General features: G+C 40.3%; 1 protein-coding gene across 4 annotated transcripts in view; it reads left to right on the top strand.

The window, feature by feature from the left end:
• The window catches only part of pcdh15b (protocadherin-related 15b), a 186085-nt gene extending 174520 nt beyond the window's left edge, over positions 1-11565 (top strand). Inside the window, exons 33-38 of one of the 4 annotated variants that reach the window (XM_034309522.2) lie at positions 3790-3811; positions 4257-4295; positions 5255-5328; positions 6670-6799; positions 6927-8326; positions 8828-8932. In XM_034309522.2, coding sequence (XP_034165413.2) covers positions 3790-3811; positions 4257-4295; positions 5255-5328; positions 6670-6799; positions 6927-8306 — 1645 coding nt within the window. In that variant the 3' untranslated portion in view covers positions 8307-8326; positions 8828-8932. The other 3 variants (XM_053238777.1, XM_053238775.1, XM_053238776.1) reach the window with 3 other exon arrangements.
• Positions 11566-13224: the final 1659 nt, after the last annotated feature.

Genomic DNA, 13224 nt, shown 5'->3' with positions numbered 1-13224 from the left:
AAGAGCTCTGAGCTACCCTTTCCCTCTGGTATATCAGGCCATTCAAGGACGCTGCCTTCCAGGCTACGCAAGTGTGAGACCAGTGAGAGCTCTTGTAGACGGCGAATGGTGATGGACCCCAGGCAATGGAAGCTACACCTGCTCAAGTTGGAGCTGAAGGACAGAGAAGAGCAAGGGGTCAACGAGTCAGACAAGGGTCCTGAGCCTAAACTGACAGTTAAGGAGCAGGCCCGGCAGTTTGAGGAGCAAGCCCAGCAAGAAATCAGGCAAAGGCAGGGGGGAGATTCTCAGGGTTCACTGTCCTCTGAATACTTACTGTCCTCTTCTGAGCCACCGAGGTCCACAGTGGTAGACATAGAAAAGAACGATTTCCCTCCAGCCATCATAATCACCCAGAGTGATGGTACACCACCCCCCAGCCGAAAGCCGACTCCACCAGTACTTCAGAAATATGTCAGCTTGTCTGCTTACGTTGGAGAAGAGACCTATGAGGTTAATGTAGAGATAATTCCAGACCCTCCAGATGTACCTGCACCTCCACCACCAATAGCACAACCACATCTCTCCTCTCCGTCTCCTTCTCCCATTTCGAGCCCTCCTCCTTTTCATTCTCCTCCTCTGCCTTCTTCATCACTTCCTCCACCATCTCACACTTACCCTCCACCTCCACCACCACCTCCTCCTCCTCCTCCTCCTCCTCCTCCTCCTCCTCTGCCACCTCCCTCTTCCCCTGATGGCTCTTGTTCTAAGCCTGCTTCCCCCTTTGTTCTTCCACCCCTACCCCCAGTGTCGTCTCTTCGGCCCGTGTCCTCCCGTCCTCCTCCACCTCCCCTCCCAGTAGATCCTAAGCCTTCCAAAAAAGAACTTAAAGGGATCCTTAAGAACATTAGGAACATAGCTGAGATAGAGAAATCTGTTGCCAACATGTACAGTCAAATAGACAAAAAGCAGCAACCTCTAAAGAAGATACAGAAGCCACATGTTTCTGAGGAGTCTGAGGTAGGCAAACCAGAGGTGGATTGTACGCAGGAGGCAGAGAAGCACAACAAGCCAAACATGAATTCTGTGGTGGAAGACCTGGAGGAATGTCTCCCCTCTCAATCCACTATACTGTGACTCTTTACGTATTATTCTCTATTCCTCATTTCTCTCTTTACTGCATTTTACTGCATTTGGTATCACTGTTGTTTTTTTTATCTTGTGTCACATTTCTCTCGTGTCACAAACTATTGCTTGATTTTTTTTTGTAAAACAAAATGTAAACAGTATTTGTATTTCTTGATTTAGATTTAACCATCTACATACTTGGATTATTTAAATGCAAATAAGGGAGAGTTGGCTGAGAGAGTTGTTTTAAAAGAGAAAAGTATTTTATTATCTATTGCACTTTTCCTAGTCTCATACTCTTCAAAAATATGATACACTTTAGTCTTGATGCACTGAATAAATATTCTGTATAAAACTTTGCACTGAGTACAATGCTGTTGCCTCAAACCCTTTTCATTTATTTATATTTACATTTATTCATTGGGCAGACATAAGGAAATTGTGGCAGAAAACAATCCAAGCATCTGGCTGTCAAAGAGCATCTACTTTTTCCTCTCTGTTTCTCTTCCTCTCTCTATGTCTCTTTCTGCATTAGCACAACCTGTTTTCCTTTACAGCCTTATGTATTATGCAAAGGGCTTTAAAACAAAGTCATATGGCTTACACATGGGCCAAACATCTTTAATATTCTACCATTTTATTTAGAATGATGGATATGATCAGCCAAAGGTGTATTTCAGAAATTTCACTCACGGATCCATGCAGATTGAAAAGTATAGAATGAATGACACTGAAGTCGTCTTGTCTCGTCCAAAGTTCATTCTCTGTGCCAAAAGTCTTAATGCTACAAGTGGCAGTCGGTTTGTCAATTCTGAACACGGGTGGCTTTAATTACAGACACAATCCATCATGTGTGTGCAAGTCTGGCCCAGTGGTCTCTGTCTCATCTTTCGAAGAGCAACACAGCGCATTCGATTCAGCCAGCGTCTTCTTAATCCCAGCTTTAATTAGCGCTCTGTTAATGGATCGATCCCTCATCACAGCCGATTATCGTCAGCTTTTGTGAATATGTGACCCTCATCCATCACTGTTGCTTCTCTTTTTTGAGGTTGTGCTAGAACACTATCATGACTGAAAAGTAAAATGGAAAAGAAACATGGCATTCTAATGATGTTGTTGTTGGTATTGTTTTAATTGTGATACAATATTCTGCTTTTCTTCAGAGAGTAAATTCTATCCACCCACGACATATCAGCTGCTGTCCATGCATTATATCATGCTGCACTCTAGAGAATTTATATTCTCTCGAGCCGAGATCTCATTTTTATTGCATTTTAAAGTAGGAAGGAACTCCACAGACCAGTATGAAGACAATCAAACCAAACTAGCAATGACTACTGTGTGCAGCTGAATGCATGGTGGTGTGCTTAGTCATCTGTTTCAGTGTGGATTGCACCACATAATGGAAATTTGCCCAAGGCTTTTCTTTGTGAAGTCCTGCTACAGTATGTTATGTGGAACCAGAATTGTTGGAGCATTATATGATCCGTGTAATCAAATTATGGCCAATTTAAGGTGGAACTTTACAAAAATGTCTATGTTTTACCAAGAGAACTTCCACACAAAGAGCTGAGCTCTGAGCTCCCTTGAGCTGTAATTCACAATTTATCCCAATGCAGTGATAGATGCACTATTTGTTAACTGTAATGTCTGATTTCCTCAAAACAGACTCAACAGATCATAGGATGTGACCTAATGGAGATAGTTTACTCAACTGAGTATGCAGAGTTATGTGGCACAGACAAAAAAAAACACTCCAGATGTGAGCGTTTCAGATGTGTCTTCCTCTGAAAGTCATAGATTATTGTTTAGTCATAAATCTTAATTTGAATTCATCATTACTCCTTGGAGAACATCAGCGCTAATTTGTTCCCACTGATCAGCTGCACAAAGCAATTTTAATTTGCCATGCATTTGGGAAGAGGTTTTGCAGACTAAAAGAGATGCTGGTTTCCATCTTTTCTTCCCCATGCATGTCCATGTACCTTCCCTTTGAACTCTTGCAGATCAGTTTCTTGGAGAGATCATGGAGTCTACTTAAAACCTGCCATAACCTGTGTTAATCTCCTACACACACACATGCATAGATGCAGTGTATCCTTGCTGAGGTGCAGTGTTTTATATTTCTCTTTCTCAGAAGCAGAAGGTATGTCATTCTTTTAGTTTTCAAAAGGATATGAATGTATAGCTAGCAGTCCCAGCTATACACATACATGTCCTTAAACAATGGACAGCCAGCAATGCGTTTCAAAACCCAAAAAGGGCACTGAACTGGACCAGAAAAGACTTAAAGTATGGTTAGCTTCCAACCATTTGTTAAAGATATTCAGAGGTGTGTTTAGAAACCATTTAACAAAGCTGGGTAAGGTATTTATACACAAGTTTACACACTTTCATATTTCACACTATTTTCTATGTAGTTAAAATCCTCTTTTGAATTGTTTCCCCATCTCTACAACATCCTGCATTTCACATTTTTCATTTTCTTCACGCTGGATGTGTATATGCAAGATAAACATAGAGAAATTCATGAAAAGAGTAGGGCAATAAATCAAATATTCATTTATACCGCATAAGGAAAGATTATTTCCTAACTATTGCAAGTTGAATCATGAATTTAAATCTGCACAAAATGTAGACTACTTTTGATAATCTGACTGATACACTGTTATCTCCCCATAGGAGAGGGTACGGACATCAAGAGGTATGTACTTTTATTTTTGACTTAAATTATATTGAAAATATGTCCATTCTTCAGTTTTATTGACCATGGTTTTTATCAGTGGATGTGGCATGATGAAAAGATTTTGGAGGTAGATATTTACTATGTCAGCATCAGGCTTTGTGGATTTTTTTTTTTTTTAATGTTTAACATTGCTGATGGATTCGATTGGATATGTCCGTATTTGGCTTGACAACCAAAAAAAAATCATAGCTTTCTTTCAGAAACTTCTAGACAGTACAAATTCTGCATCAGTATGCCTTAGTATATACAGACATCTCATTTAATGCAACCTTTGACTGCTTTTTGCTTTCCGGAGCTGTTCTTGACCTTTTCTTTGTCATTTCCTCCATGCTTTTAAAGTGTAATATTTCTCCTTTCCTCTTTTACTTATTTCTGCTATGATTTCCTCGTGGCTCATCTGTAGCAACAGCAGTTGCTTCGGCCCTCTCTCTTGAGACCAGAGGTATATTCCTCTTATCTTATGCATAGAAATATGAATAATGCTACAATACTTTAAGTTACTTTTACACTCATGTCCACTGTCCATCTGTCCACTCATGTACTTTTACACTATTGGCCATTGTACATCTGTACGTTCATGCAGTTATCTAATCAGCCAATAATGTGGCAGCAGTGCAGTACATGCAATCATGCAGATGTAGATCAAGAGATTCAGGTATTGTTAAATGAAAGATCATGCAACATTTTTCCAATCTTCAACTGTCCAGGGTCAGTGTTTACTCAGATTCCTGTTCTTGGTCGGCAGGAGTGGAACCTGATGTGCTTGATGCCCATCTGCCTCAAGATTAGACATGTTGTCCATGCTGAGATGCTTTTCTGCTCACCATGGTTGTAAAGAGTGGTTATTTGAGTTAGAGCTTCCAGTCTGGCCATTCTCCTCTGACCTCTCTCATCAACAAGGTGTTTCCACCCACAGAAGTGCCTCTCACTGGATGTTTTTTTTGTTTTGTTTTTTGCACCATTCTGTGGAACCTCTAGATACTTTTGCATGTGAAACTCCCAGGAGATCAGCAGTTTCTGAAATACTCAAACCAGCTTATCTGGCACCAACAACCATGCCATGGTTAAAGTCAATGAGATCACAGATTTTCCCCCATTCTGATATTTGAACATTAACTGAAGCTCTTGACCAGTATCTGCATGATTATATGCATTGCGCTACTGCCACGTGATTGGCTGCTGCCACGTGATTGGATAATTGCATGGCTGAGCAGGTGTACAGGTGTTCCTATTGGGCGGTGAGTGTATTTGACACCTGTAGAAATTATAGCTAGAATGCTAGTCCTTCCCTCCTTGAATGGAAAGGTTTTAGATTTGTACATTTAAGTGGAAGCTGTCATTTAATTTTCCTGCCTTCCTCTCTGTGCACATGCTGAGTAATGACTCTTCTTCTGGCCACAGGAACTATCTATGGAATCAGGCATCGACCCAGGGCAAGACTATTATACACAGGATTACTATAATTATGACCACGGGTGAGTGTGTGTTCATCATGCTCTCACACCCAAGTGTGTCTATCCACATGCTCATTTTCATCCCTTTCAATGTCGCATGCTCCACACGCCCAACATCTCAACAGTGGAGCGCAAACTCAAGTGCTCCTGGACAACTACTTGGAATACATGAGCTGCAGTATTGATAAGCCTGCTTCAGTTTACCCAAGAATTAAAAATCCTGTAGCCTTATCTCAGACACAACGGACTGCCGCTGGCATCTTCTTGTACTACAATAGCCAAGCTAATTATTCACCGAGCCAAGTACAATAAGACTCGTCCATATGGTGTATCGCTGAAGAAGAGATAGAGGAGACAAAGATCAAATCAAATGCTATGAATTAAAAAATATTAGCATTTTCCAGAAACTCCCTAAAGGGAATAAAGCAGATGTGAAATTTCACATCTCTTCAGTTTTTTATGAATGACCTTCATAATTTGATTGTACATTATTCTTTTGCACCATTATGCCACTCTTTTGGAATTCATGTGGAACTGAACAATGAATGAAAATGTTCATAGTGTCCTTCACATTACCCCTGAGAAGATTGTTCTCTAAAAAGTGAATTCACACTGCCCCTACAGACTAGCAGGCATCAGTACACACAGTAGTGTGTATTCTGTGTGTGTGTTTCTCTGTTGTGCATGTATCTCCAGTGATGTGAAAGTCTCTTCATTAATCTTAGCTGAATTTGATTTTAGTCAGCCAGGAAGACCCAAAGCGCTGTATCAGAGCCTGTTGTGCTCTTGCTCAGTAAGTAAGTGTTGGAGTGCCAATTTTGAGTGCGTGTTTGCCCTAAACATGACCATAAGGGACGAGAAAATATATACAAAGGTTTTATTCTAAAAAGAATATCATAACTAACCGTCATAACCAATTACTGTTTGTTGACATGGTTCTCAGTCAGCCTTTAGCTGTTTACTTGTTATTGTGCCATGCTGAAACATTAGCAATGCAAATGTTACAGGCTGGTGTGTCTAGAGGTGCTGCAGATTCAAAAGTATTGTAATTATTTTTTTGGTGCATCCCCACAGGTATGTTTGTCACTTTATGTTTGTGATTGTGTTTGCATATCTTGGTGTGGAACAAATGTCCCTACAAGAGAAAGAATATGTGACAGATTTGACCATGTGGGGACTTTTGGCTGGTCAAAGAAGGCAAAATTTTTCCTTTTGGTTACTGAGGTTTAAGTTTATATTTTGGTGTAGGTGTACTATTAATTAGCTGCATTAATAGTTATGTCAATGGACGGTCCTTACACGGATAGAAAGAAAATGTGTGTGTGTGTGTGTGTGTGTGTGTGTGTGCTGTATGTCTTTCAGATATGACTTGCCTCAGTATGGCAGTCGCAGGAAGCTGATCTCTCCGGCGGGAACATATGATGAGTACGGCGAGGTGATTGTCGAGGATGATGGCAGCTATTATTACAGTCCTCATGAATCAGAAGGAGAGGTAGCAGAATGTTCTTTTCTTTTCTACACATGCCAATATTGTAAGGCACAATATATGAACGACAAATTTGTGAATTTATGTAGACAACCCTTTGCATTCAAAATAATAGATGTTTGGACTGTAACAGGTTTCCAGGCAGGCTAGAAGGCTGAGTCAGACTCTTCACAGACCTCCCAAATTTTCTCTGGAAGATCATGTTCCCAGACCAGAGCAGACCCAGTCTGATCCAGCAGGGGAGACTGTGTCTTTTCACAGTTCAAATCCTGTGATCAATCTCAGAACAGTGATGAAAATCAACAAACTGCTTGCTGCAAGGAAGGCCTCTGGGCAACCAATGCCTTTCCACCCACCATGGAAGAAGAATCGAATATTCCCAATGATGGAAAAGGCGCAAAGTGCAGAGCCCACTAAACCGACTCAAGGCTCTGATAGCTCGGAGAGCGGTACAGCCATTGATGGTATCTTCTTCCAATCGAAAGAAGGAAAATCCACAGGGGAAAAACTATTCTCCAAACAGCTTCACACTCACAACAACTGTCAGAGCAACACAAGCAGTAACACAGATAGCTCAAGTGATGGGAAGACATCGGTTTCCCAGGAAAGCAGTGATTTGGAAAAGAAGCCATATGGCTTTGTTAGCAACAGACAACAATCTGAGAGCAAGGTAGAGACTGTAAATCCAGGTGCTTTTCTGGACCCCTATTTAGACACATGTGCTGTATCATCTATATTATCCCAACATCCTTATTCAAACCAACAAAATGTGGCATATATGACCAACTTCGATTCAGACAAAGAGCAGGAAATTTCTGAGGAGTCAGAGACTGAGCAAGATGATTCTGAAGGTGAGTCCACGACACATACGGAGCAAGACTCAGAGACAGACACTGATACTGAGAGCGAGACGGAAAAAGAGTCAGAGAGTGATAAAGAGTCAGAGGATGAGAATATTTCAGGTAGTGAGAAAGAGGCAGAGAGTGAGGATTTATCAGAGTCATGTTGCAAAGTCACTGGCACCCAGGAGTTTGTGAGGTCTGTTTTGCAGACGATGAATGAAACACAGTCTTCTAAACCTCGATTTACATCCAGCATAGCAGAGATCAGTTCTACAGTAGGCTTCAACTTTACACACAATGCTTATAGAATATCTGAAGAGAACACGCATAACGGTAAGGACAAGAATGAACAGAAGAAGGGGTCAAAGAAGGAAGATGATTCTGAGACCAGAAACAAGGATCCTAAACCTTTAATGGGTCAAGAAAAGGACCTTTCTAAGAGTAGTAAAAGCCAGAGCAAGAGCAGCTCCTCCGCAGGTAGCAGTTTACAAGGCACCACAGACAATGGTAATCTCCCACCTATAGCTGAGGATGAAGAAGAGGAAATGACATCTGCAGGATCGCTCAGGAGTAGTCTTGGTAACAAATTTCAGGGGTCTGCAAGTGGAGCTGGAAGTCCAGAAGATGAAAAGGAGGATTCAGACACCGATGACATTGTTACAGCTGACTAATCTGGCTTGATGCCTTCTCAGTAAGCGTGGATGTTTCCTTTTGTTCTGGCTTGCGTGGCTTCCTTAGTGAAATGATGTGTGTTTTCCCCAGAGCCTATGCTCTACATTTCTGACTTTCCTAACTGCATATTCTCTTTTCAGCTGTCCTCTTTTTTCATCTCACTGTTTACTGTGCCCAATAAAGGTTTTGTTCATTAAGCAGGAACACCAGCAAAAAGCAATTGAACAAACCTGCTCTTCAACGTGTATTTATCTATGAAGGATTGTTATTCATCAGTCTCAATCCACTAACCTGCTGAACAAAATCTTCAAGGCTGTCAAGGCTGTGGCTTCAAGGATGTGTCAAGGGTTTCAAAAAAATCACTTGCCATTAGCTGTGAAATCCTTTACACTTCTTGGAGTGACACTGGTTGTGTATTTTTAACTTGTTTGGCTAGTAAGATTACATTGTGCACATTTCCTGGGTCTGCATGTTTTCCATCAACTGATCACGTTCTGTGCATGTGCCCTTCTTCTGACAGTTTGGTAGAAAGAAGAGAATCAAGTTGGTGGTGGATCGTGAGTACGAGACCAGTTCAACAGGAGATGATAGTGCTCCAGAGTCCCACCGAAACCGGTTGTCCAATGTAAACAGCCACAGTAACATCAACGGCAGCGTCTACTTGGCTCAAAATGGTTCCATCATCCGAACACGGCGAGCCACTCACGCCACCAATATCAAATTCAGCTCTCCTGTCCGACTTGGGAAGCAATTCAAAAAACTGGACAAATTGGCTGTGACTCAAGAGGAAAGAGTTCCTCTGAACAGCCCTGGTGCCTTGGGCGCCACTGCGGGCGAACAGAACATTAACACCAGGCCCTCCAGTGGGTCCCTGGCCTCCAGCTCCATAGGACCAGAAAGCATAGCTTGCAAATATAACGTGGCAACAGCCAGCTCTGAAATAACACAAAATGTGGAAGAGCAAGAGTCCACTGTAGACAATGCAGAGGTGAGGGAAATGTTAGGTTCACACAGTGATCGCACACAGTCCGACGAGGAAGAACTGTGGATGGGGCCTTGGAATAACCTGCACATACCAATGACAAAACTGTGACATGCCTTGTGATATAATCCCTTACATGTTCATTTGTATTGTCTTAATAAAGGGGAAAAATACTGAATTTGCAGCTTTACAATGAAATTGCACTTTTATTCCATATTTGACTTCTTTACTTTTATTTGCTTTCTGAAAGATCACCAGTGAGCTTGCTTCTTAACTATCCAATTCATGAACAACCAGCACAATGGTGTTTCTGGTCTTCACTTGTTCATTTGAGAGATTCTTTCAGTTACCAATACACTGTTGAATTAAATGTTTATTTTGCATTTTTACATTTCTGTGACAGAAGCAGGGTTGTCTCAAGTGGTGTACCGGGGCCCAGGGCGATATTTTTATTGCATGACCCAGGCTGAGGGAATTGTGTGTTTGTGTGTGTGTGTGTGTGCATACAAATAAACTTAACTAGTGCACAAATTACAGCATACCAAATTAAATACTGCACACTTCAAAAGCTGGCTATTGAGCTGGAACTTCCACTCCAATTTAGAGGTGGAAGCAGTGTAAATGGTGGGCACGTGGCAAATGTGTGGCTCTCTGTAATCCAGGCTTAAATGGTAAATGACATTTGGATATCTGATATTGATTTGCAAATATGCTATTTGGGTGCAGAATTGCAAATTGTAATTAGAAATATTTTTTAAGTGAAAGGCTCGGAATAACGCAACTATGAACATGAGAGTGAAGATTTGTGTATACAGCTAGGGTGAAAGATCCGACACAGGACATACAGTATATTCCCCCAATATTTTAATAACATTTATTAGTAGTAGAGTTTAAGCCCTAAAAAGGACCATACAATTAAATGACAAAATACAAATAAAATGTACTTTACTTACAGCAGTGCAGGCTAAAAGGCAGGCAATTACTGATATCACTGTTGTTGTTGTTGTTTTTCTGTGAACAACCTGATTTATGATTAATAACACAATATTTTCTGTTACACACTTTGACAGATCTGTGTTTATTAAGTTGCTGCTTTCTGCCACTGCCGCAATATTTTCCCTGCCTCCATCGCTACTCGTCAGAGTGCACTCGTCGTTGTTTTATTTAGTGTTTGGAAAGGCGCACTCTGAGTTGCATTAGTGCTTGATATTCAAAGACTAAAAATAGTTTTTTGTAGCTCTTATGCATTTACATCTATTTCCCACATTTTATAGTCAGATATATAGTCAGCAAGGGTCTCTGGGTGACTGCCTCTTTGGCCCACCCTTTGAGACAGCCCTGGGTAGAAGTTTATATTTCTGTTTTGATTTTTTTTTACACATTTACCAATGACAGTAACTGGGTTTATTCAGCAATGCACTAATGTAATGAGTTAAAGGTGCAGTTTGTCATTGTTAAGTGCTTTTATACTAAAAAAAAATACCATAGAGAAGCAGTGATTCCGTTTATTGCCATGCAATGGATCTCACTAGTTTCTTAATTTCAAGCTTTTGTCCACATTTCTCTAGCCTCCCAAAACCCTCCATCCCAGCCTGCACAGTGCCGCAGGGCAACCCATGAGGCATAGGTAATTTCAGCAAAGGGTTTGAGGTCAGTTGGGATAAAGGGGATGGTTTATTTTTATTGCAATTCACCTTACAGCCAGCAGAAGGCTCTTAAATTTACAAACTGTTCCTTTAATAGTGTATAATTGGATCATATATAAACCTGGAAATACCTTTAGTCAACCAATATTCTGCTCATTTCCTTCTCGTTTACTATGACTCCATTGACAACAAAGCATTTTCTTTTCCTAAGGTCAGAGAGAACAGCCACATGAATAAACATTCCTGGTCAAAATTCTGTGAGCTTTTTTTTGGCCTTCATTCAAACTCAAGAAAAAAACGGAGCAGCTGTGCACTCAATTGAAGTGCTCCCCAAAGACGCAGGTAGGTAGAAACAGGTCGAAATAAAGGCCGTATTTTAAATTGGATCAATTAGACAGTTATTGTGATGCGAAGTTTTGATATAATCACCTGCCTATTATGAGCAACAGACTGGAAGTTGCCTTGGTGGGTATCGTCCTCCACACAACACAGTATTACTCAAAATACAGGAGGTTTAAAACCACTTTACTATAGGATTATGGTTCTTCAGATTATGTGTCAGAAGAAACTCTTAAATGTTCAATGTACAGTGTTCTGTGTTCTATGGAGCGGACATGGCTCTGAGTAGAACCCCTTTGTTAGAAGCTAAGAAGCCTTGATTATCCAAATCTTCGGGAGCACAAAGTCAAAAAGCAGTTGTTTTGGAAGTCTGTCCAGAGTGATGTTCATATTTAAATGGTAAATTCATTATATTCTTAAATGGTAATAAGTATTAAGTCATTTTTTTGTTTGTTTTTGATAAATGCTCGAAGGCATGCTAATCTGTTTACTTTTTGAGAGGATTGGATGTAACACCTATTTTTGCCACAAGGTGGTGCCTCTTTCTTTCTTTCTTTCTGCCCCTGTTAGTAATTGAAACATTTCATAAAAAATACCTAAAGCTCTTATTAAAGTGCTAAAGAAAAATTAGATCTTTTGTATTTGGTAAGAAATCAGGAGTTGGTTAGTTTCCATGCTTATATACTGGCACGTGTGTGTTCCCTGGCACACGCGTGTGACACACTCATGTTTTAAAGTGAGGAAATGACTGACGTATCAAACCAATGAGAAGAGCGACTCTGAACTCAACTAGTTAATTACACCTTAAGAGATTACACGGTTACCATAATAACACTAATAAACGTTTGATCTTCAGCTCACGTTACCAGTGAAATATTTCACAACAAACACATCCAAAGTAAACAATTAAGTCGATAATTACAAGGTGCCTGATTCGGCGATTACAGGTGTACGAGCATCACGGTTATTTAAAATTCTATAATTAGCCTTCAGATCAGAGAGAAGCTATTCAAAGTGTCCTAGTGCACATCCTGGAGCCATTATGCAGTGCCAGGGCCAGGGTGTGTTAGCATGTCTACACACACACACACACACATATACAAGGTTGTCTTAATGTCCTTGTGAGGACCTTCCACAGACATGCAGTTGATATGATTAGTCATGCAGCAAATGAATACTATGGCTACGCATAAATCTAACCCTAACCTTAACCTCAGTAACCAAAAGCAAACCTTTTGGCTTTTTAATTAATTAATTTATTTATTTATTTTTAAGTTTTTAATTAAAAAAAGTCAAATGTCCCATCAAAACTGTCAGATATTCCTATCCTTGTGGGGACATTTGGTCCCCACCAAGATATAAACACACACACACACACACACACTTACCTGAATCTCTGGCAGACATCCAAATACATGCAGAGCAGCTGTGTTGGCTTCAGGTGAATAATAGGTTTGTGGTTTTGTCTTAAACTCATTTAAACCCACTGGTTTATAGAAAGGCTGTTCAGAGTCATCTTAAGCATCCACAAGCGATATATTTTGCTCAGCTCAATGCTTGGATCATGTGTTGTCTTAATTTGACATCACTTTGGATGAAAGTGTCTTCCAAACGAATTCAAAAAGTCAATTATAGTATTTGAGGCTGTTCTGACATTAGCTTCATTTATAGTGTATTCATGTCATATCATAGTATCATCTTCCCCTTAAAATACAGAGCAGCAGTGATTTTTGAAGATACAAATTCCTATCTATCAAATGTTTTGGTGAATTGTATATTTACAGCCATTTTTAATTATATACTGACTCTTCCACACGCTGTGTAATTTCCTCTTTTCAAAACAACACCACAGACGTAAGCCCGCATGCTCACACGTACACACTGTACACACACACAAACACACACACACACAGTAAATAAATGTTGATGGCATCTCGCCCAAGCATTTTA

Source organism: Pangasianodon hypophthalmus, chromosome 12 (genome assembly GCF_027358585.1).
Source record: "Pangasianodon hypophthalmus isolate fPanHyp1 chromosome 12, fPanHyp1.pri, whole genome shotgun sequence".
NCBI classification, from domain to species: Eukaryota; Metazoa; Chordata; class Actinopteri; order Siluriformes; family Pangasiidae; genus Pangasianodon; species Pangasianodon hypophthalmus.
Note: the sequence above shows the minus strand (reverse complement) of the source record. Positions and strands in the feature narration are given on the sequence as shown.